We start from the raw sequence: 24,739 nt of genomic DNA, 5'->3' as shown, positions 1-24,739 counted from the left end.
CTAAAGGGGTCTGGCTTAGTGACTAATTTATCTTCCTCAAATCCAGTTGTATGGTTTTGGTTTAAAGGCCATTTCTATAAATTTAGTTGGAAATTCATAGTGTCCCTTAAGACTCTGGAAAAGGACCACTGACTTGCTTTTTTGTAAATATTTATTTTGCACTGCCCATAAAATAGAAAGTTCTTATAGTATAAAATTAATAAGGCCCTAACTGCTTACGTTTTATTTGGTACATCTGCAATTATGAGAAATAAAATGATACGACCGTCATGCTTTGATGTCCTTCTTCAGTTCATAGATAATCTTACATTATAGAACTGTAGTTCTGTTGCTGTTGTCATTGGGAATATCGTAGTTAGTGAAATTATATGATACAAAATGGCTTAAATATCAACTCAATCTTTTTTTTTTCTCCTCTTCTACTTTGGCTTTTCTTTATTATTTTGCTGACTTTCTTTGTGGTGTTGTTTTGGTTTTTGGTTTGTTTGGTTTTTGCTCATTTCATGTTCTCTTTATTCATTGAATTTTTTTTTACATCTTACAGGACTTCACTGAGACTGTACATTTTCAATATTAATGAAAGATGTTAACCTAAATAGTGACTTGAATTGTGTAACCTAGATAGAAATCAGAATAAATGTCACAATGTAGTGTGCATCAGCTTTTTGCTATGCCTTATTGATTCATTCCAATGAACCATGCATTAAAAAAAATTAGCCAGTTTTAATGATAACAACATAGAACATATTTACTTTTAACTTCTCAATTAGGAATGAAGGTGATAGCATAACACACATATACTCTTTGGAATTATATTGTATACACCTCTTCATTTGCTTATTTCTTCTATTTTTTTAATCTAAGGAGGGCACCATTGCCTTTATCAGGCTACAAATGTCTCTTCATTTCTTTTTATTTTGTTTCCCTCCTCCCCAACGTTCTTAATCTCAATCAGTGGGAATTTGATGATACTACTGAACATGTGAGTAATTTTTGGCTGCTTTTTCAAAACAGATTATAAATGGTTGTTGTTTCTTATACCCATCTTTCATTTATTTGTACTGTGTCATCACAATTTGCTTGGATGCATGAACTAACAAATTATTTTTTAAAGTACTTCCACTATGTGGTATACTTTTCATTTTGGTTTTTGTTTTGTGAAATTGCTGTGATGCTATTGATTGCATAAGAAATATCATTAGTTTGTGTTGTTTTGGTGGCTGCTACTAACTCTGCCTTGTGACACAGTTAGAGGAGGCATGCTTTAAGTGGAGGTATCACAGACGAGAGATGTTAAATAAGTTTGTTCTGGGCTGCTCATAAATCCTGCTCCAGAGTTACATATTCAGTGCATAACATGACCTAGATATGGCACTAATTAACTCTATCTAGAAATGGCAATTCTCTGTTGTACCCATACAAATTTGAGTGAAATTGCATGAGTCATGCCTAGAGGCAGAAAGTATCTTACTTAGTGAAGAATTTTCTTTTTTAATATTTTAGTGAATGGACTGTGTTTTTTATTGAGAGTTTACTATGTGTAAGGTACTGTGGAGGACACAAGACGTGACACCTGCCTTCTAAGTGCTTACAGTCCAGGTGCCTAGGAAGGTTATAAAGTTCAAGAAAAGTTCCATAAAATACAACAAAAGCGATGACCTCAAGCAATGTATCATTAATTAATATTTGAATGGCAATATCAGTAAGAGCTGTGAGTTCAGAGACAGTGGACCAGGCTGGTAGAAGTCCTGAAACTTATTTGAGAACTTAACTGATGAGTAGGGATTGAAGAAGTAAAAGTGTCTGTCTGGGTATGTTGGTGAGTTGGAGGTAGGAATGTACTTTTAAAGGTCAGCACAGCAGAAGCAGTCAGTCAAGAGTGTGATAATAGGTGACAGTGAGCTTGGCAATTTGACAGGACTGAAGGATTCAAGTTAGTAAGTTAACTAAATACTACTAAGAGATTAAATTTTAATATAATGTTAGAAAAACCTAAAGTGTCAAGCTAAAGAGCTGGTCTTTAACTCTTCAGTCCTGGAGAGGTATAAAAAATTATTAAAAGGAGCAAAAAGATAATGGCTGGTGGGAGGTATTCATTTGTTTAGTAAATTTTTTTTTTGCCAAAACACAGGGCTCTTGTAGGGATCCTTGGTAAATATGATGGTCAAGCTATCACTCCTCATGAAATTGACAGTGTAGCAGTGTTTTATAAACTTCTTTAACAATGACCCATAGTAAGAAACGCATTATATGCCGTGACCAATTCATGCATATGTTTAAAATAAAGGTTTTACAAAACAATACCTTACCTTTAAATATATGCAAAATTTAATATTCAAGTATATTTCATTTGTTTAAAAAGCACTGGTCTTGAATGGCTAAATTGATTTCATGACCTACTAAGTGGGTCATTACCTGAAGCTTAAAAATTAATAATTTAATGGATAGATTAGAGGGGAAAAAAAATACAGTAGACAGGGAAACAGTTCTTTTCCTAAGTCGTGAAGTAATAAAAAATTTTTAAAAAGTTGAGCATCAGAAATGAAAAAGGGACAGTTATGATCAATGTCTTAAAGGAAGAATGGACAAAAACATACTAACTAGCTAAGAGTTTGAAGAAGAAATAGGGACCAAAGATGACTCATAAGTTTTGAAGATGCTCCACCATTTATTAAAATATGGAAGTAAGAAGGGGAGTCTGCTTCCGGGAATGACGTTTAAGCTTTAGTTAAGTTGAAGTGGAGGTAACACTTGATAGTCAAGGGAAAACGTCCAGCAAATATTTACAATGTATTGGGCTGGCCAAAAAGTTCACTCGGGTTTTTCTGTAAAATCTTAACGGAAAAACCTGAACAGACATTTTGGCCAACTCAATACATGCCCTTGGAGCCCTGGGGGAAAGTCAGGGCTAGAGATGAATTTAGGATATAGGCAGAAAAAATTCTTTAAGTTTTAGAGATGGATCCAGTTCTTTTTTTTTAGGACTAGAGAGAAATGCAGCAGATGAGTGACTGTGACAGAACATCTGGGAATGCCAGCTTTTCACAAGCAGGGCCAGGAAGAAGTCAAGAAGGGGCAGATGGGCTAGGAGAACAAAAACAGAGTGAGGAGCTGTGGCCCTGATATCAGTCACACTACCCCAGACAGAGGGTGTGGAAACCACTGAGTAAACAAGTACGCCCACAGCTTAAAGAAAATGTAAACCAAGAGGTGATGTGATCCAGGCAGAGAGAGGTGTGTCCAGCTGAGATTAGACCATGACAGAGGGCGCGAACCTTTTGAGTGGCACTACTTACATTATCCTATCACAACCTGTATGAGAGGAAGGACGTGTGTGGTTAACCCCAATTTTATGAATGAGAAATTTATAGAAGGCTCAGGGTACATAAATTGCTTGCCGCACGATTTGGTGATAGAACCAGGCCTCGCTTCTTTTTCCTCCTAGCCTGGCCTGCTTTCATCAGTAATTCTGTGATATCAGGGGGACCTTGGAAACAATAATGTTGGCATTCACCCATCATAATTTTGGGAATCGCCAGTGTACCATCATTTTAAATGCCGCTCTCCAGTGGTTCACTTGGTTTTTATATTCTCTGTAATGTTAGTGAAACCATTCCTGAAAATAAAATCTCTCTCCCAGATTTAGTCTATTCATCTGACAGCGTAGTATTTCCAGTGGCTCTTCAGGATAGTATCTGATACTGTTGAATTTCCACACTGGTGATATTCCTACACGTTCGAGAAAAGCATATTGTCGAAAGCTGTCATTCCTGGGATCAGAGTCAACCAGTGAGTTCTATGGTGCCCATTACAGCCTTGCACAGAAAAATCCTACTGTTTTTCACACAATCTAATCCATTCACTAAACTCTCACTTGCGTTGTCTTTAGATGCTAAAGACAATGACGTTCTATATTTTCTTAAATTTATCTGTATTCAATTTGAAAACATAGCTGTGCTAAAAATCTGAAAGTTTTTTTTTTTTTTTTGCTGCGCGTGTATGTAGCAGCAAGGAAAATATCAGAACAAATTGATAGCCAGCGCTCTATCTAAAGAGTCGTGTAACTTCCAATGTAGAGGAACAGTTCTGTGATTATCTTCTCTTATAGCCACCACAGCTTTGGGTCCTTACTAAGAGAAAACTAAGAGTTTTGATAAATAGTTTGTGATATTCAACATTTTCTACATTGTCGGAATTAACTGAACACCTATTCGCGATGTAGTAGAACAAGTCCTGTTAATGTGGTTTTATGGCCGGGCCTCCAAATCATTAGAAAATTCTCCTTAGTTTATAATGATTTTAGTCCATAGCCTGTAGAACTAACCAATAATATACTATTTGAGTCCTAAGAAACTTCTCTGGCTCTCTGGCTATCGAGGGCCAACAGGTCAGCCATTTGGTAAAATATTTACATGGTGATGATACATACTGTTGGGCATCAGCCCCGTCAGCAGTCTGAGGGCCAGGCTACAGTGCAGGCACATGGAGAGCAGCTGGCATATCACAGCAGCTAGAGTATGGCTTGCTCACTACAAGCCACACGTTGTTTTAAGTGTTTACCCAGTATAGCTCATTTCATCTTTTAGTAGCCCTAGGTGGTCCTAACATTCCAACTTTCACATGGGAAACTGAGGCACCGACGGGTTAAACTCACTTGCCCTGAATCACCAAACTAGTAAATAAGGAAAGCCGTGTTTCAATTCAAGAATTCAGGAGGTCTGACTCCAGGTTTTGCGGTTTTGACTACTGCCCCTTAGAGCTGCCTCTTAGGATGGCTGAAGACCCCACTTCAGTGTCGGCATGAAGACAGGTCATCCATAGCGTGAGCTCTAGGCATGAAACGTCCGGTGCTTGGCATGGCTGCAGGGAATGTTTACGCATGCGCAGAAGGAAGGTGGCTGCCTTGATTGCTCCCCCAGGGCGTTTGCAGTGTACGTTCTGAATCAATGTTACTCTCTTGTGTCATTTCAGGACATGATTATTTCTGGGCTACAGCCTGAAACTTCCTACTCCCTGACTGTCACAGCCTACACCACCAAAGGAGATGGAGCTCGCAGCAAACCCAAGCTGGTGTCCACCACTGGGGCAGGTAACTGTATCTGTGCATATGTGTATCTTGAATACGTTCCCCGCAACAATAAGGGTAATTTTCCAAATGGTACAGGTGGTTTTGGTCAGAGGGAAAAATGTACAATGGTCAACTTTAGTGATTTTTGATACATAGTTCAGAGGGTAAAAATAACTGAATAACCATGCTTTACCCAGATTATTCAATCACTCATTCAGCAAATATTATTTGAGCACCTACCATGTATCGGGCACTATTTCCAGTACTTTGATAGAACAATCAACAAAACAAAAAGACTGACCTCCTGAAATTTATTTTCTGACTAACATAATTAACTAGTGAATAAATGAGTTTTATAATAATAAAATGCCAGGAAGTGATAAATTATCAAAATAAAGGTGTGTGGGCATTAAGGATGGGGCAGTCCCTAAGGACTGTTTTAGAAAGAGTGATGGGAGATCTCTTAGGGGCAGGATATTTGAGCTGAGACTTGAAATACATGAAGGAGCAAGTCCCACGAGGGTCTGGAAGGCAGAGCATCTAGGGAGGGAAATCACGTGACAGCTTCACCCCCTCGCCCCAGCAGCAAACCTTGTTAGAAGAGCTGCCGTCTTGAACTGGGTTGATGACTTAAAGGCGTTTTTTTTTGTCATTTTCTCCTCCTCACCCCTTGCTGTGGGGATTCTAAAGAGGACAAATTGCACCAAAGATCGGAAACAGAAAAGAGAATGAAGAAAAGCAAAAAGACTAATACCAGGTTGCTCCTTTCTGAAGAAAAAAGCTTCTTAATGCTATTTAGTCTCACTTTGGTTGGCCACATTAGGAAAAGAGCATGTTGGAAGACCTGACATTGTAAAACCAATAAATTAAGAGATAATTACAGAAGGAATCTTCTTCAGTCCCTTTATGTAGAAATCTCCTGTGGAACATTTAAGCTATGATTTGATTTATTCCTCCTGAATCACTTCTTGCACAACTTTTTAGGAACACACCTCGATGTAAAGGCATAAAGCAAGGAACAGCTGTGAGGTTGAGGACCCTCCTGGGTGCTGTGCTCACGGCCAAATTTGTCTAAATGTCATAAGATTTGCCTCGCTTATATCCCGCCACCTGGAATTGCCTCAAGCAGCAGGATTACAGATGGCAAAACTCCTTCAAGGCAAAATCTTCTGGGCCTTTTATTTTAAAATACCATTGTATCAAGTTTATTCAGTACCCTGCATAGGAGATACGGTGCATGTTCAGTGGGGACATGCTGACTGTCTAGCTATGGAATCAGCCTCTATTGGAATGTAGACAACCGAGGGTAAACCCCTGAAATTGAACCCCAAAATGAAGAAAATACATTTCCTTCACCCATATTTATAACTGTGTCTTAATAAGCCTGAAATGTCTTACATGAAGCATCAAACTCCTGTTGCCCATAAGATGGGGAGGTCCTATAATGAGGACAAAAAAGTAGAGGGTTTATCGCCAAGGGATGCGAATCCTAGGACAAGGAATGATATTGCCTATTTTAATGGCACTAAGATTAGCTCATCACTTTTTAGTCACCATACAGAACATTATTTAGAATTGTGGATCTTATATACAGAATTATTTTGCAATACACAATTCTGCATTCACAATTTCAGATCTTTCTTAATCAATGGAGACTTGGGTATTGAGGAAATGCTTATAATTTAGATGTCTGCACATTTATTTTCTTGAGACCTCCCTACTGATCCTGGGTGGGAGATAGGAGAATCCAGATATATAATCCTTCTAAGAGAAAAGCTCTAGTTTTCTTTGCTGCCAACCTATAGTAAAAAAACCATTCTAAAGTCATTATTGAACAGATTAATTTGCTTTGTTTTATATAGTATTACAAAAATCCCTTGTATTTATATAACTATGAAGAATTACTGAGTTTATCTCACAGATGTGAGCTCCTAATAACCCCAATTATAAGGGCATTTAGTTATAGCTTCCATGGAGAATTCAGGAATTCTCGTGAAATTTTATTTTAATAGTAAAATTCCTGGTTTTAGGATATGTTTCTGCATAATACATTGTTTCTAGAATCTGTGAACAATCATATCTTTGAAATAAAAACACAGGCCATAACTTAAGCAATCCATGTAGGATTCATGTAACCTGAGGGATGCTTTTGAATAAAATGTTGGCTTTTATGTTTCAATGATTATGACATTTTTGTAGTTTCTTTGTTAATACTCCCATTGCTCTGTATCATGATAATTGGTCTACTGCCTGAAATCTTGTGGTTTTAGGCATATTTGGTTTGAAATTTTCTCTATATTTTTACATGAATTTCACTACTGTACTGAGGAGCTATGTTTAAGGATGAGAGAAAAGATGACAATGACATAGAGAATTTGGAAGTAATAGGCTTAGGTTCAGTCATTTATGATTGTTGCTACTTAGGTGCTAAGTTAAATTGAAGCTAAGTTTAGAGCCATTGGGACTGAGTGCCTTGGTTGATCTCCAATGATTGCTCTTACTAAGAAGAAGTAAAGGGCAGCACATGTGTACCATTTCTGAAGTCATGAGAGATTTTTAAGAGGAAGAATACAGTAAGGAGATAAGAATAATCAAAAGGGAGAAGAGATTATATGTCATGACATAAGTTAGAGTTAGCTTATTTACTGTGCAGCTGGGCCTTCTTCTTCCAATAAGTTCACTAACACACTGCTAAAAATGACCTCCAACTCCCAGAGTAAGTATTTAAGACTCTTTCCTTTTGCCAATCCTCCAGCTCCTAGGCTGGAGTAAGCAGACCCACTGACCCTGCCACTGCATGGCCTTTAAAAGTGGTCCACACAATATCCCTAAGGCATTAGAACCTTGGACCCAACTCCACATGCAGCACCATCTACTGGTCCTCTTCATTTCTCCACCTGGAGTATGCACTGATCAGAGGACAAGGACCCTGCATTATCCATCTTTTATTTTCCCACCCAAATGCCTACATGCCATTATATAAGTCCTTACGTTAAAGTGAGTAGTTGGTAAATGTTTCATACATAGAGTTTCTGGAAGCCAGAGATGGAGTGAGTTTCATTGCCAATACGTGCAGTTTTGGAGAATTCTCTTTAACCATTCATGCAGTGTTGTAGAACTCTCCTCATTCCTTTTCCCTTTTTTCTACTTGTTACTCCCTGGATGAAATACCACAACTGTCCATAAAACCCTTACCCTAGCTTATTTAAACTGCATCTACTATTCACACATTTGGGGAGATTTTAGGTGTTCCCTTCATGTGGTTAACCTCTCCTGAGGCAATGCTGGGAGTTCTTCCTCTAGCTGCCTCAGCTTTCATTTCTTTCTTGACTCCTTCACTAGTGCATCTTGTTGCTTCCAGGCCGATTGTCTCATAGTTTTCAGGCTCAGTGAAACTTCTGCCAGGGAAAGGAGTGGCTGTCTTGGCAGTGGAGAGCAGACTGAGGTGCTTCTGGCACAGCAGTGGGAACCAGTAGATCAGAACTGACGCTCTTACTTCTAGAGCATTGCTTTGATTTCATGGTACCAAGCCCACAGTGTTTATATCCCAGAACAAGAAAGGGCATGCCAGCATCAAAAACAAAAGGCATTAGTGCAACCTAGGCTTTGACTATCACAGAAGAATAGATGTACATTTTCATAAGGCCATGAGATCTTTTTTTCTTATAATTTACGAGTTTGTTAAATTTCTCCAAATTTGTACCGTAGCAATATTATGAAGTGAAACACCAGATAATAAAAGCATACTCATATATGGCTGACAAATATTATTACAATCCAACCTATATTTGTGGTTGCAGGAAATTTTAAATTGTTTTATTTATCCTCCCTTTACATGCATCTTATAGAAACAAGGTGCACAGTGTATTTACTATGATGCAGTTCTTCATAACCAGAATTTTGAAAACTTTCGATAAATATATATATATATATTTTTTTTTTTTTTTTTTTTTTTTGTGGTATGCGGGCCTCTCACTGTTGTGGCCTCTCCCGTTGCAGAGCACAGGCTCCGGACGCACAGGCTCAGCGGCCATGGCTCACGGGCCCAGCCGCTCCGCGGCATGTGGGATCTTCCCGGACCGGGGCATGAACCCATGTCCCCTGCGTCGGCAGGCGGACTCCCAACCACCGCGCCACCAGGGAAGCCCTCGATAAATATTTTTAATAAAATATATTGTCCCTGGAAAATGTGGAGACCTAATTGTTATGTTTTTCCCCAAAAGTTTCAACCAGGTTTTGTTTATTGAAGGATGTATTTTCTGCTGAAAGGCCCATTTTTTTCTCAGCAGAGTCTCAAATGTTTAATTCTTGACGTCATTGATATTTTAATGGGCAAATCATGTAAATACTATACACACATAGAGAGAAATTGAGGATACTTGCCAATATCTATTTTAAAGTGATTTTAAATGAAAATAATTTTAAATATATTTAAAATAAAAATAAATGGAATAATTCAAGCACTCACCAACTTAGGAACGGGTTTGTTCTGAGAGTTTCGTAGTTGGTTAGTAAGATATCGGATACACCTTTCCATGAGAAACAGTGAGTCTACAGTTTTTGGTTTGGATTGGTTTGGTTTCTGGGTCAACCTTCAACACGTGTACATAATTGCCATTAAAAACTTCAGGAACTATTTTCCCACACATGATGAACCCACTTACTATGAACGTATCCAACATGTGAAACAAAACTATTATATTACTTCATTGGTTAAGGATAGAAATATCACAAAGAATTTGTTCTTGGACAAAGCACACCACTCCTGGGGTCTGAAATATATAGTGAGCAGGTTAACCGAGTAACTTTTGAAGTTAATATTCTGTATATTATCTCAACACCTTTCTAGTTTGTTTTTGTTTTTAACTTATATCTGCATACCTATGATACTGTTTTTCATTGCCTGTGTATTTTTCATTGCTATTAGTGTAAGCTTTCCTCCCTTTTGACCATATTCTCTCCCCTTTCTATTAACTTATTTTTAGTTCTGGTAATACTCTTTTCCCCTCCCTCATCTTTGGACTATTTCCAAAGAAACTCCTGGCTCTGTGCTGTTTACCACTGTCCTTGTCTGTGGATTCCAGGAATATTTATTGTGTTAAAAAATATATATATATGGTTGTAATAATACATTGAGTATATTAGACCTATTCACATATCTAACTTATTTAGCTTGAAAAGAAATTATGTACTTAGCCCCTGACCACAAAAACCTTAATATTCTGATTATTAATAATTATTATTATTAATGAAATGTAAAGCACTGTTCTAAGGCTTTTCCATGCATTTCCGCATTTAATATTCATAACAACAACATGGTGTAGGTCTTAATATAATTCCTATTTTACTAGATGCAAAACTTGATGAGAATGACTGGTGTGGATGGTATAAACAAAAAAATGCAAATTAGATCCACAGTAAGTCAGAGCAACATTATTTTACATTACCTTTTTTTTTAAACTTATAATCAACATACTAGTTAAGTTGTTTGGGCCATGGATTCAGACAGACCTATGTTTGTCTTGTAGCATCCTCACTTAGTACGCATCTAACTTTGCCCAGTTTTCTATCTCTCTGTTTCATTTTTTTATTATACAAAGTGAAGATAATAACTAAGCAGGGCACATAGGAGTGAAGGATGTAAATCAAGTGAGATACTACATGTAACGTTCTTAGTACAGTGTCTGGTACATTGCATGGACCCATTAATTAAATATATTTTAATTATTATTCTTATTAGCTGTACCTAATTGGCTAATCCTTACTGAGCTTCATTTCTCTGCGGCATGAACCCTCTATGTGTTAAGATTTGAAATGTGAAGATGTTTTTAAAAATCTCCTTAAATTATCATTTCAATAATAATTCCTATTTTCTGTCCATTATCAAATTCTAATATCTCACCTTACCTTAAAAGAGTATGAGAAGGAGCATGTTTCCACAAAGGCATATAGACCGAGCCTTGGCTTTTTTTATAAGTAAAGGCATGGGCATGCCCATGGAGTGGCATTCCCGTTCATCGGTGATTGAAATGCAAACACCCACATAGGGTGGTCTCACCACTCCCTCCTGTGTGCTCCAGTTCCAGGGAAACCCCGGCTTGTGATTAACCACACTCAGATGAATACCGCTCTCGTTCAGTGGCACCCCCCCGTGGACACATTTGGACCCCTCCAGGGCTACCGTCTAAAATTTGGCCGGAAGGATTTGGAGCCACTCACTACTCTGGAGTTCTCTGAAAAAGAAGATCACTTCACAGCGACAGACATCCACAAAGGAGCATCGTACATCTTCAGGCTCTCAGCCAGAAACAAAGTGGGCTTTGGGGAGGAGATGGTGAAGGAGATCTCTGTTCCAGAAGAAGTCCCAACTGGATTCCCTCAAAACCTCCACTCAGATGGCAGCACGTCAACCTCTGTCCAGATATCTTGGCAGCCACCTGTCCTGGCAGAGAGAAATGGCATTATCACCAAGTATACCCTTCTGTATAGGGATATCAACATCCCTCTTCTTCCAATGGAGCAGCTTATTGTTCCAGCTGACACCACTCTGACACTCAGTGGCTTAAAACCAGATACCACATATGATGTAAAAGTACGTGCTCACACGAGCAAAGGCCCCGGGCCATATAGTCCCAGTGTCCAGTTCAGGACACTGCCTGTGGATCAAGGTAGGATTTGTCTGCTTACGGCCTTTCTCCCTTAAAGGAATGTCGGTCTTTGGAAATCAGTATTTTGAAGCTATAAATAACTGATCGGCCCATTCATATTAATAGGTTCAGCAAAAGCAAAAAGGTAAAGTATGTGAAACTTAATATGTTTTGGATGCCTTAGATTTCAGTTAGAGAATGCCGAGCAAGTCTGGCTGACAGCACCCCAATGTTCTCAGGTAAGGAAAACACAATATAGTTGACTGAATGGGAGAGAAAGGAGAGATCTTTATGAGAATGAGGTATTAAAATGAATGCTCTTAACAGGTAGGCAAATCACACTTCTCTGTCCGATCAAAGTAGATGGCATCTAGCTTAAGCCCTCCCGTCCATGGAAAAGGACAAGTCATACGTTTTTAGGAGTAGTTTAAATACACTGTTTTTCCTTTTCCAGCAGTGTTTGCAAAAAATTTTCATGTCAAAGCAGTAATGAAGACTTCAGTGCTACTGTCTTGGGAGATTCCAGAGAATTATAATTCTGCCATGCCTTTCAAAGTAAGTTGTTTTCTAATGTGTAAGAAGATATCACTGGTAAAAGTGGAGGGGGCAGGTCACTTGGGTAAGTTACTTACAAAGCATACAGACTGCTTTGAGTCAGCCACACATACTTGTTATTCTCTCTGTGGCTTTCACATAACAGACTGAGTCTGGCTCTTTGGCAGTGTGACCTTTCCCCTCTCCAGAGAAGGCAGGAGCTCAAACCCAGGGCTGGCATTCTTTGTGGGTCACCTAGCACTTCCAAGCTGAACTTTTTACATCTAAGCTAATGCTTTTGTTTTTTCATCAGGAAATGAAATTTACATGGTTTCTACCTGTTTGTAATGCAGTATCCTGGGATTTAAGTAATTTGTTAATTGGCCTGAATTCTTTGAATATTTTAAACTTTAGTTTCCCATTGAGAGATATTGGCAAATGTTAGCAAGAAGTACAAGTCTGTGAAAGAAAGAATAAAGAAACATTTTTGAAAGTAAAAATATATTTGGGAACAAGAATGGAAGTGTTTGGGAAAAAGTGGTGTGGATGATGCATTGAAACCTAGAACATTTCACAGACAACTGACGGGCCACATACTGTTAAGATATTGTACATTTCTTTGTGTATTTTTGATAGACTTAGAAACATTGTATCATTACACAATAAGAAACAAAAGAAAATTGATGCCATCTCTAGAATTTATTAGCACTTTCGGGCTTAGGAAATTCCCCAAATTAGAAATGACCCATATGTATTTTCCATAAGCAAGTACCATATTAGTTAGAAAATATTCATTGCCTGACTGATAACCAAATCTCTTCGATTGGTCGTATCTCTCTAGATTCTTTACGACGATGGGAAAATGGTAGAAGAAGTGGATGGCCGAGCTACCCAGAAGTTAATTGTCAACCTGAAGCCTGAGAAGTCATATTCATTTGTGCTGACAAATCGTGGCAACAGTGCTGGGGGCCTGCAGCACAGGGTAACCGCAAAGACTGCACCAGATGTTCTACGTACCAAGCCTGCCTTCATTGGGAAGACCAACTTGGATGGCATGATTACCGTGCAACTGCCCGAAGTACCTGCAAATGAGAATATAAAGTAAGTTGATCGAAGGTTCGGGCTGAAGGATAGAAATGCATGTAAGCAAGAAAAAAAAAGGTTAAATCTCGGGAATATGTGGTTATAAAAGACTATATTGCTGTATGTAGAGTCAGAGTCTTCTGCACAGGCTCATAGTTTTGTTATTCAAGTTCTGTTGCATTGTGTTCTAGAGTTCATTGTGACACAGATTCTCATCACTTTAACATTAATGAGAGTGTTTCTTTACGTTCCAGAATGGTATAATTTAGGAGAGATAGACAAATAGAACATGAACCTTACCATAAAGAAGTTTACGTCGTGGTGTATAGAATAATGTGAATAGTCGAATAACTGCTATTTGGCGAGTGTTACTCTAATGGTGAGGAATTCTTAGAAAATACTACAATGCTAAAAGAAACTTTAGGAAATTGGATACAAAAAAAAAAAACAGTACAAGACACTGCTGTTTTACATGTGTGCTGAAAGATGGGAGAAATTTCAACAAGTTAAAGTTCAGAATGACATTAGAAGAAACATGAAAGCTAGAAAATGTAATTTTTTTCTGGTTTGGATGGAGCACAGTGTAGAGGCCAATGGGCCTGAAGTGGAAATTAAATCCAGTCCATTAAGTAGTTTGTTGGTTGTATATAGCTAGTTGATGGTAGCCAGTAGAAGAAAAAAAGTGTTTTCACCAAAGTATATTAAGTATGAGTACTGTGGTAGACCCTGGAGAACAGAAAAAGAGGATGTGGTCCCTGTCTTCGAAGAGTTTACCACAGAGTGAGGAATACAGAGAAATAGACAGATGCAATATGTGCTAGCGATAGAATCATACTCTATCTTAAGAGTAGCTAATCCAGAATGAAATGGATCAAGAAAGTTTCTGAATTTAATCTTGAAGGACCGATGACAGGCATACAAAAAAATCAGAGGAAGGAAATCGTACGCAAAGGCTCATTAGTAAAGGAAGCAAGTGATTCTGTAAGGCATGTGCTCAGAGAGCCAGGGCAATAGTAGTGAGAGGCAGGTATACAAGAGGGAAGTTGTGCTCAGAAGTTGGAACTGTATCCTACAGATAGTGACAGTCCATTAAAGGACTTTATGCAGGAGAGTGGCATGATATCATGTGTGTAATACCTAAGTTTCCTTCTTTGCCATTTTAGGAAATATTTATTGTGTGTCTGCTGCATGTTAGGAACTGTGCTCCCGGCTTGGGATAAGACTAAACCCTTTGTCATTTCTTCTATCCCACATGATCAAGTTTGGATGAAACTTGCTATGAAAGGTTTGAAGGTCAAGCAGAGGCATTTCTACATAGTTCATGGATGGTTGGAGCCTTTACATTTAGTAGCAATCTGGTGACATAATGTAGGAAAGTTCTTAGGGAAGATGGCTCCTGAAGGCATGTCGGAAGGATTGGAGCACCACAGAGAAAAGTTTTGGGCAGTCATTGTGCAGTTAGTTGACTCTAGGCAAGTAACAAGATTCTGAAGTGAGATGGTGATGGTGGAAATGGGATGCAGAGGCAGACAGAGAAGTAGGAATTGGCAGCTGTCTTAATGGAGGGAACGAGGCAGAGGAAAATGTCATAGATGACTCTGAGGTCTGAGATTGGATGACAAAATAAATGATGCTGCCATTCATCCTGAAGGATGAAAGATCAGGAGGAAATTAATGAGTTTAATTTTGTGTACATTTTACATGAGGTGTCAGTGAAATCAGTCTCCATTTACATGAGTCTCCATTTTTGTCCACTCTTCTATCATTTAGAAAACTAAAAAGAAGAATGGAATATTAGTGTGATTTTGATTCCAGCAAAATTTAGTATGAAAGGGAGATTTTATTTTGCTATTTTAAATATTCTATGGATATTGTTTGATCTCCCACCATAGTTCCAGACAATGTTGCAGGAATTCAGTGGAGAGAATGCTGACTTTCTCATGGCTCTTACATAGTATAGGTAATTGGGGAATTTGGACAAGTAGAGAGTCAGGTGGAGTGGAGTCCTGTGATACCAAAAGTTAGTTGGATAGGGGAGGCCACAGGAGGAGCTCCCAACCCCCGTTGAGTAGTTCAGGGAAGAGGCCCTGAAAAAAGCAACATCTAAGCTGAGGCTTAAAGAATCACAATAAGCTGGTCCATGGGAGTGGGGGTGGGGAGACGCTGTTTCAGGCAGAGGACAGCACATGTGGTATTGCCCAAGCAAGACAAAGACTAGCACTTGTTATTGGTCCACGTCTTACCCATCCATTACGACTTTTCAGCTGGCATCCAACAAACATGTATTCTAGACATACTGTATTGCCAGCACTAGGTCTGGAAATAGAAAGATGATTGAGATAAAGCCCTACCTTATAGTGGGAAAACAGATACAGGAAACAGATAATAAGAATATATGGAGCAAGTACTGCCAGGTACTGTAGAAACATAAATACAGAATTCTAGCCCAACTCGGATGTCAAGGGAGATATCCAGAAGGAGCTGATATCTAATAAGTCTTGAATGATGAGAAGGATTTAGAGAAGGTCAAATAGTCACAAACAATGAAGGAACAGTCTGTATAGTTTATATGGGCTATAAATTGAGTCTGTTAAAAACATGTGCTGTCTTTTCAGGGAAAGAGTAAATAAAAGATGAAAATAGTGGCACATCATCTGTAGTTTTTACTATTAGATTTCAAGACTTTTCTTTATATATTAAAAAAAAGATTTTAATGGCTATTTACCAAATTAGTTTGGTAGAATGTCTCAGACATTATTGGGAAATGACAGTTTAGTCCATTGGTGACAGACTTCTTTTTCATTTCCCAACCTCTGAATGAATTGAGAATATTGCAGAATATAGTCTCTCAGAGAGAAAGACTTGTTCAATTTTTCTTTGTTTTGTTAATTTTTGTACTTCTTCTTTGTAATATTTGACATGGGAGTCAAAGAAAAGGGATAAAACTTTGGTAACAAAGATCAGAGACTATTACAAAACAGAAAAAGAAAGCAAACCATTATGGAAAAAACTCTGTTCTAGAAATGAAGTAAAGATTCCCAGAAATATATTCTAAACACTCTGGGGGAAAGACAAGGGCAAAAGACAAAACTGGGGAAAAGTATAAGAACCATAAGAAATGACAAGCAAATCTCCTGTTAGCAAAAATCCCTAGATAATTCATATTCACTATGTTTTTTAAAGGGATAATAGCATAAAGTTACCCATCCAGTCTTCTAGGTTGGTTCATGTGGCATCGTCAAATATGACAAAACGCTGTGTGCCATGAGGTACCACTTGCAGTTCAGAAATTAGAGTGGAGCTTTCTGTTAAGTATTGTAAGGGAGAAATGAGGGGAGAAAACAGAATCGATTCCAGAGCTCTGGGGTGGGTTGCTAACTTGTGTTTAGGTAAAAGCTAGCTACAAAGATGCTTCCAATTTGTTTTCCTATCAAAATACAATTTTGATGATTGAACGGCTGTTTTGTTTACCAACAGAAACCAGGCTTTCCTCGTTTCCGGCCAAGATAATTGAGAGGTCTTGATCCCCACCTCCAAACTCCTCACCATTGGAAAATAAATCTGTCTCTTGTAAACGTAATGCAGACATAGCTCCTTGCCTCTGTGATTTCACACTTGGGTTTTGTGTGGAGAAGCTGGGAGCTCCCTCAGCGAAGGGCCAGGTTTTTCACGAAACAGCCACATTGGTACTGCAGGTTCTAGTACTAGGAATTTTGTGGGGCTTCAACCTTCTCTTTGAATACATTTAGCGGGCAGAATGCTGGTCAGAAACTCTAGCAATGCCACCATCCGTCAGAAGCAAGTTGTGGTGACAAAGAGGACTTCTGTGACTCTATAGAGCAGGATTTTACTCTGATAAGAAAAAAAAGCACCACACAGATTGTACTCAGAGAAAAAGCTGCCAGAAGGTACCCAATGTAAATTAACTCCCTAGCAACCATTTCATGTTTATGAAAAATAGAAACGAAGAATGAGGGTGTTTTATAAAATTTTAAATTTATTATCTACTTTTTCTTTCAAAGAAAGACATTCTTGGAAGCAAAGTTGTTTCATAACACACATGCACCACTAGTATCAGCTCGGTGTGTATAAGCTGTTTAATGTTTAATTCACACATCATATGTTTGTTAACTGAAGTAGTAAAGGCTTAAATTTGTATAGAGCTTTACAATTTACTGAAGGTATTAGAGCATTTCACTAACGTCTCACAATAACCCTGTGAGGTAGGTGGTCTCCCCTTTTACAGGTGAGTAAAGTGAGGCCCAAAGACACTAAGTGGCCCAGCCAAGATCATAGAGTTGATACTGCTACTAGTTAATAGGGACAGAGGACTTACTAGGTGTTCTTCAAAGGACACTGCACACAGTGACTGCTGTAATCTTCACACCAAGGGTCCTCTTCATTTTACAGCTGACGAAGCTATAAGGTAGTATACTAATTGGCCCTGGCAACACAATAGCATAACCAGAGAGGAAAGATTTGAACTTAGGCAGTCTGGCTCCAGAGTCTACATGTTGAACCACAACCATGCCTCTGTGACCATAAAATGATTGACCAAACCAGGATATTTTTTCCTAGGACAATTGCTAAACATCTAAGAACTCCGTAACAATTAGATGTCAATAGGACTGCCCCAGACAAACCTCAGAACCAAGAGGCATCAGGTACATGCACTTGGCCACAGATTATGGAAATGTATGTTAAATGTGGAACAATAAAATCAGTAGATTGTCATGAGAATTTAGAGGAGAGGTAAAGGGAGAGGCTAGACACAGTCAGCATTATCATCTGCCATTTTACAAATGAGGAAAATGAGGCTTAAGACAATTAATAACTTGTCTGACAACACGTAGCTTAAAAGATTAGAAACCTTAATTTAAACAGAGAAACTAGAAAGATCATTCAACCTGCTTTGGTTTTCCTGTGGTTAATTAATTTGATTTAAACAATATATACCCAAATGACCAAAGCCAGGAAAAAAAAAAAAATCAAAAAATGATTCAAGGAATGACATTCATCATTAAACTCTGAGACAAATGTTGACCTCCCAGTTAAATAATGAGTTGGAGAATGCTAGTATGGACTGTTAATACAAAAAGCCTGCCAGAATTTGAAGTGGTGCTGCCACGAAGACCAGAGCTCACCTTCCCATATAATTATATGGAACTGGGCCCCTTGATGATAACATATTAAATAAAATTAGTAAAACTTTACATAGGATAATTAAAATTCTGAAGGTTATATTTAACTTATCTAATTAAATCTAATATACTGGGAAAACACAGCTTACATTATGAGTAGTCGAGGGCTCTCCGAATATATTGATTCTCAAGTTATTTATTTTCCATTAGTTTAATAGTGAAGGTCTATGTTGAAAAGGGTATTTGAAGGCTAAACTTCAGCCTTGAGTTAGACAGGCAAACAGAGTATAAAGTTTAATTTTACCCATATGGGAAGCTGCTCTATGTCCAAAAGCATTTTTTTTTTTTTTTTTTTTTTGCATTTCAAGCAAGTTCTTTCAGTTCACATGATTTAGTTGATATGAATTTGCAGGGTATATGTTAGTTCCTCACTTTACAGAGTCATCTTACCTTACCTAATACCACATGACATTAGAACCAGGATCACCGCTTTGCTGGTAACTAAAAGACATTAAGGCATGTCATTAGGCTGGTTTGGAGAAAAGAGAAAAGCTTGATGAGGTTTCAAGTTGGAAAGTTCTAATGCAAGAGAAGAGCCTCAAAATGTTTTTGACTTCCCGATCTAGGGGAGGCATAAATCCCCAAGAGTTACCTGCTTCACCCACTTCCACTTTTCAGTGAAAAAAGAACTCAGTGATAAAATGGCAACGTTAGCAAATTTGGGGAAATTATATGTGTAACTGCTTTAGCAATGTGTTTCTAAGTATATGAATATGTCTTAAACGTATAAGAAAATTATGGACTAAAAATGGTTCATTGAGACCATGTAATAGGGGTCATTGGTCTAAGCAGAGGTCAGGGAAGGTTTGAGTTAGGAAGTAAAAAAGTGAGTTGCTATTTGAGGAAAGAGAGAAGATAACTTGGGATTTGTTGGGAGTGACAGAAGGTTCTAGACAGATGGTATAGAATGAGCAAAGACAGAATGGACCAAGTAAATTCAAGAAACTAAAAGCCCACCAGGGCGTAGCTCAGAGAGCACAGAGAGATGGATTCAGGCAGGATCCTGCTGAGTCGTATAATGCCTTTGGTATTTATCCTAAGACAAATGAGGATCAATGGAAATGTTACAATTAATTTTCTATTGCAAAATGAAAATTTAAGAGACTGGACTAAAGGGAGTTTAACTCAACAGAGACAGAAAATTAGGAGACAAAGTTAGGAGCAACCCAGGCATGAGACAATGGAATGAAGCCAGAGCGGTGGCGGCAGAGATGGGGAGAAGTGAATGCACTATAGATAGTTTGGAAGTAATAGGACTCAGCGGTAGTTTGGGTATGAGGGAGGGAGAGAGTTAATGCAGATCATCAGTGATAACACCTAGGTTTACAGCATGTGCCCTAAAATGGATCATGGTGCAATATTGGAAGAGGATTACTTTTGGAGGCGTATTTTTTGTTTTATTTTAACCACAGTAAATTTGAGGTACTTTTGTTACATAGAAATGGAGACATAAAGTTGGAAGGGGGTAAACTTGGGGAGTTCAGAGGAGCGTTCCAGGCTGAAGATGTCAATCTGTAAATCATTTGCATCTAGGGGATAACTGATTCCCTGAGCTGGAATGAGATCCCATGGGAAGAAAAGAAGAAGTAAAGACAAATCCTTGGCTAGATCCTTGAGGAACGCCACCGTTGAAAAGCTGGGTAGCAGATAATAAATCCTGCTAAAGAAATAAGGTTAACATGGTGAGAGATTTAAGTAGAAAACCAGGAGAGTTGGATACAGAGAAAGAACTGAACATGTTTCATGGAGGGTGTTATGAATACGCAGATTCTGATAAAAGATCGAGTAAGGGGCTTCCCTGGTGGCACAGTGGTTGAGAGTCTGCCTGCCAATGCAGGGGACACGGGTTCGTGCCCCGGTCCGGGAGGATCCCACATGCCACGGAGCGGCTGGGCCCGTGAGCCATGACCGCTGAGCCTGCGTGTCCGGAGCCTGTGCTCCACAACGGGAGAGGCCACAGCAGGGAGAGGCCCGCGTACCACAAAAAAAAGATCAAGTAAGAAGAGAGTGAAAAATTCTCCTTTTGATGCAATACTGACGACCCAGGTGAAGGTGGTGAGTTGGGCAGATGAGGCCAGAGCTAGAGCACAGTTGACTGGGAAGTGAATGGAAGGTGAAGACATGGAGAACAGCAAGAACGCACAGCTCTTCTCAGAACTGGGGCAGTAAGAGGTAGGAGAGAGAGAGAAAGTGATGACTGGAGCAGGATGTGGATGGAAAGCTAATCGATAGAATCCAACGAGGATGGAGAAATCGAGATATATGGGAGACAAGGGGTATAGTATATGGTAGACATCCAAAGAGAGTGAGATGCAGGACCCAATTCAAGAAAAAGTAATTGGCTCTGGAAAGTGTAGTCAGCCCTTCTACGGTACCGATCGGAAAGATTATGGTTTGCACTCAGATATAGGTCGGCTTGTAGTTTGTTAGACGACGAGGGAATGCTTGTCTAAATCTTTTTCTTTTCTCTGTATATAAGAGCGCAGGCCATCTTCTAGTGGAGAGGCATGTATGTCCAAGATTTGAGGCCAGGGGAGAAAGTGTGAAAAACTTACTGTGAAGATTGGATGGACTAGGTAACTAGAGAAGCTGTGGCTGTATTGCCAGGCAGTGTTGAAGGCCTGTTTGAGTTTGCTGAATGTGAACTTATGGCATCATTCTACCCTGTGCATTATTTCTCAAGCTGTATTCAGCTCCTTGGGTTCAGGCACAGAGAAAGGCTATCAGATTTTAGCTAAGGCAGAATGGAGGATGTGGGTTTTGGAAGAGAAGAGCTCAAGAAATTGAGAGCCCTGGGTGGTGCATGGGCCAGCCCTCTGAAGGTTGAAGTCACCCAAAATGATGGCAAAGTTTGGGAGGGAAAAAAAAGACTGTTAACCCTGGGAAAAACAAAACAAAACAAAAACTTCCATAAGGGAAAGATTCTGAAGAGGTTGGTAGATGGCAGAAATCAGTAAGAGAAGACCATAGCATAGCTGAATTGTACGAGCTTCCAAAAGGAGGACTTATTGTGATTTTAGCAAAGGGGTAGAGGAAAAAATATCTGCAAGAAGCAACAGTGAACCAGGAAAGAAACCCAAACCCTAAACCTGAGGTTCATGGGCAGAGGAAGAGGGATAAATTAACAGCCACCACGTGAGAAGTCTGCAAAGAAAGCAGTATCCTCAGGGGAAAGTTAGGCTTCAGGAATGGCGAATACGAGGTTCTTTACAAAGTCACAGTTGCAGAGAATACAGTTGAAATGTATGGATTTGGACCCAGGAGTTCCAAATTCCCAACACCCCATTTCTTTCAATAGGTGAGAGCTGCTTTGAAAGGCCCCACTTTGGCTGCTCTAGATGAATGCTTTAGTGACCGTGGAGAGAAAAGGTTATGGATATCCAGCCACACTGTTAATTAATTGCTATGGGGAAGGCTGTTCAATTCTTATCCGAGCCACAAATGAAATGAGTAGTCGGGGAGTGCTGCAGAACGGATTCTTTCTTCATGTACAAGAACGGCAACTCAAAGTATGAAAGCAGAAGAAAAATTAATAGGATTCATCAGCTTAACCTTGATTTACAAGATTCTGAACGAGGACAGTGGGAGCTCCCTGATCATGTGCAGTATCATTACTTTAGGCAAAGAGAAGCTGTCCTGACTTTGTGCAATTGGTAGTGAAAAGCAAGAGGTTCCCTGACAAGTGTGTTTATCAAGTCCATCTGCAGTGTTATTTTGTATGCTAGGTTGCAGCCCCTGTCATTCTTCTCCATGCTCATTTAACATGATGGACCTGTTTGGCAAATCCTTCGGGTGGTGGGAGGACAGCAAGAGGAGGAAGCTTACTCTGGACCATAAAAGATACTGGCCTCTCTCACATACTCCACTATTCCTTCTCATTACCCTCCTTGATCGTCATCATTGTTTGTAGGAAAGAAAATGGATGGCTAAGTGATGTGACCCCGTGAGCCTGATGAGTTGCTCAGAGCACCATGGAGAACGGATTCTGCTGTAGTTGTCTGGTTTGACTTGAATTATTGATCGGGGGAAGAAAAAGTTTGAAACTCTCAGGGAGTTTCACTGTGTCCTACTGTGTCTGTGTTCAGATCCATCTCTCCCACCATGATGGTCAGTACCGGCCAGTAGCAGCTGGCATCTGTGAAGTGCTACGTGACACACACTGTGCTAAGCACTTTGTGTTCATTTGTTTTATTTCTCCAGAATAAGTCTGATATTATTTACTCTCAATTTCAGTATATGCAGCTGAGATTCAGGGATGTTAGATGATCAGCCCAGGGTCACACAGCTCATGAGTGGCAGATCCTGAATTCTGGGCCAGATGTATCTCTAGATGCCGCATTCTCTACCGGAACACTCTAGATCAGCCCTGCCCAACAAATGTAACGAGAGCCACATGTGAAATACTACACTTTCTAGCAGCTATGGTAAAAAGTACAAAGAAACAGATGTCATTAATTTTAATTTCATTTTTTACAAAACACGTTATATCCAGAATATTATCATTTTAACATGTGATCGCTATTAAAAAATTATTGCTGAGATATTTTACATTTATTTTTCATACTAAGTTTTTGAAATCCAGTGTCTTTTACAGGTAGAGCACATGTCAGTTCAGACTAGCCACATCTCAAGTGCTTGATAGCCGCAAGGGGCTAGCGGCTACTATACTGGACAGAGCTGCTCCAGACTCTGTTTGTGGAAACAGAGTTCATTATCACACAGGATTTGCTGAGTTTATTACACGTTTTGCTTTGCGATAAGAACAAACAGGCCTTCCTGTGTGTACTATTAGTCTCTGTAATATATTGTGATACAAGCTTGATAGCACCCATCCCATTCTCATCCCTTTCCTCTGAGAGGCAGAGGTAGGGGGGTGTGTGTATTCATTTCCACAATAAATTTCCATAAATGAAACAAAAGCAGATTATTGCCAGAGTTAAGAGATATATATCTCTCTCTACATATATAGGTTTGTATCCCCTTACTATCTGTTTTAACTTGAGCGATCATTCAGTCTCTGTGTAGCTGTCTTTTTTCTCTTACCTGTCCTTAAAGGATTTTTGAGAGGGCAAAATGAGATTATGCATTTACTATAATACCTAAAAAGTAGGAAGTGATTAATGTGGTGGCAATTATTATACCTTATGTTCAAAGTCCTTGTATAGTTACTACCAAAAATCAGTATGAGCAGAGTCCCTAACTCTGAATATAAGAGCACAGTGTACACTATACGGAAGTTACAAAACAACTTTACAAATAACCCACATCTATTTGGCGACAAGGAGCCTTTATACATAAGTTGTAGTTGGCCGTTCTCAGTGTGACGACTCGCTTACTTTTGTCCCTTCCTATAGAGGTATTATACTGAGACCTATTTTGAAAGCCCTTAGGTAGTGACTGTCTCCAAATTTCTGCAGTACCTACCTTAAGGTTTGCAATTTGATGGGTAGAAAGAGAGGGGAACCTTTACATCTTTATATAATTGTGAGATGATGAGTAATTTTTATGCTTTTAACTTTTTATCCAAATAAAATGTATTTTAACGGTGTATAAAGAAAATCATTGTCATCGTCATCGTGTAGGCATTTGGATGAGCTTAGAGTAATTTTTATTACACATCTTCTTTAAAAAAATCATCTTATAAATTAATGTCATAGAAAATTCTTGGTTCAGCAGCCTGTGGTGGTAGATTTCAATATACCCACCTTGTATGTGTCTAGCACCGAGGTACTAACGAACTATTTCCACTCTGTTTATGATACCTAGTAAAGGTCAGTCAACCATGGTGATATTACCATACAAGATCACTGAAGTCACACATAAATGTCTACCCATGTTGTTTTTAAAATTGAACAAACAGGTGGTTATTTGCCATTGATGGACAAGTCACTCCATATCCATAATTTGCCTTCAGTCTCAATCTTCAGGTCTGTGGAAGATTTAAGGATATATCCATTTTCTTTTCCCTCCGAACTAACCTTATTTTTGTCTATCTATTCTTGTGCAGAGGTTACTACATAATAATTGTGCCTTTGAAGAAATCTCGTGGGAAATTTATCAAGCCGTGGGAGAGTCCAGATGAAATGGAATTAGATGAGGTAACTATGTGTTTCGGGCTGTGCCGTTCATTAGTTATTTAATTTTTAAAATAGCCCTCTCCTCTCTGTGGAGACCTTTCAGCATCTAATCTGGGTGCTGACTCCTAC

The 24,739-nt window shown here is 38.9% G+C and overlaps 1 protein-coding gene across 10 annotated transcripts in view; it reads left to right on the top strand.

Annotated features, from left to right (window-relative positions):
• The window catches only part of PTPRD (protein tyrosine phosphatase receptor type D), a gene marked incomplete at its 5' end in the record, with an annotated part of 417,042 nt that overhangs the window by 243,994 nt on the left and 148,309 nt on the right, over window positions 1–24,739 (top strand). For 5 of the 10 annotated variants that reach the window (XM_082656696.1, XM_082656688.1, XM_082656692.1 and 2 more), the window contains 3 exons: window positions 12,173–12,270; window positions 13,091–13,350; window positions 24,541–24,631. In XM_082656696.1, coding sequence (XP_082512822.1) covers window positions 12,173–12,270; window positions 13,091–13,350; window positions 24,541–24,631 — 449 coding nt within the window. Of the gene's footprint in view, window positions 1–955; window positions 983–4,971; window positions 5,090–11,148; window positions 11,737–12,169; window positions 12,271–13,090; window positions 13,351–24,540; window positions 24,632–24,739 lie in introns of all 10 variants that reach the window. The other 5 variants (XM_082656687.1, XM_082656690.1, XM_082656691.1 and 2 more) reach the window with 3 other exon arrangements.

This window comes from Grampus griseus (assembly GCF_964374135.1).
Source record: "Grampus griseus genome assembly, chromosome: 6".
Taxonomy (NCBI): Eukaryota; Metazoa; Chordata; class Mammalia; order Artiodactyla; family Delphinidae; genus Grampus; species Grampus griseus.
The sequence above is the reverse complement of the archived record's forward strand: the minus strand, read 5'-3'. Positions and strand labels throughout refer to the sequence as shown.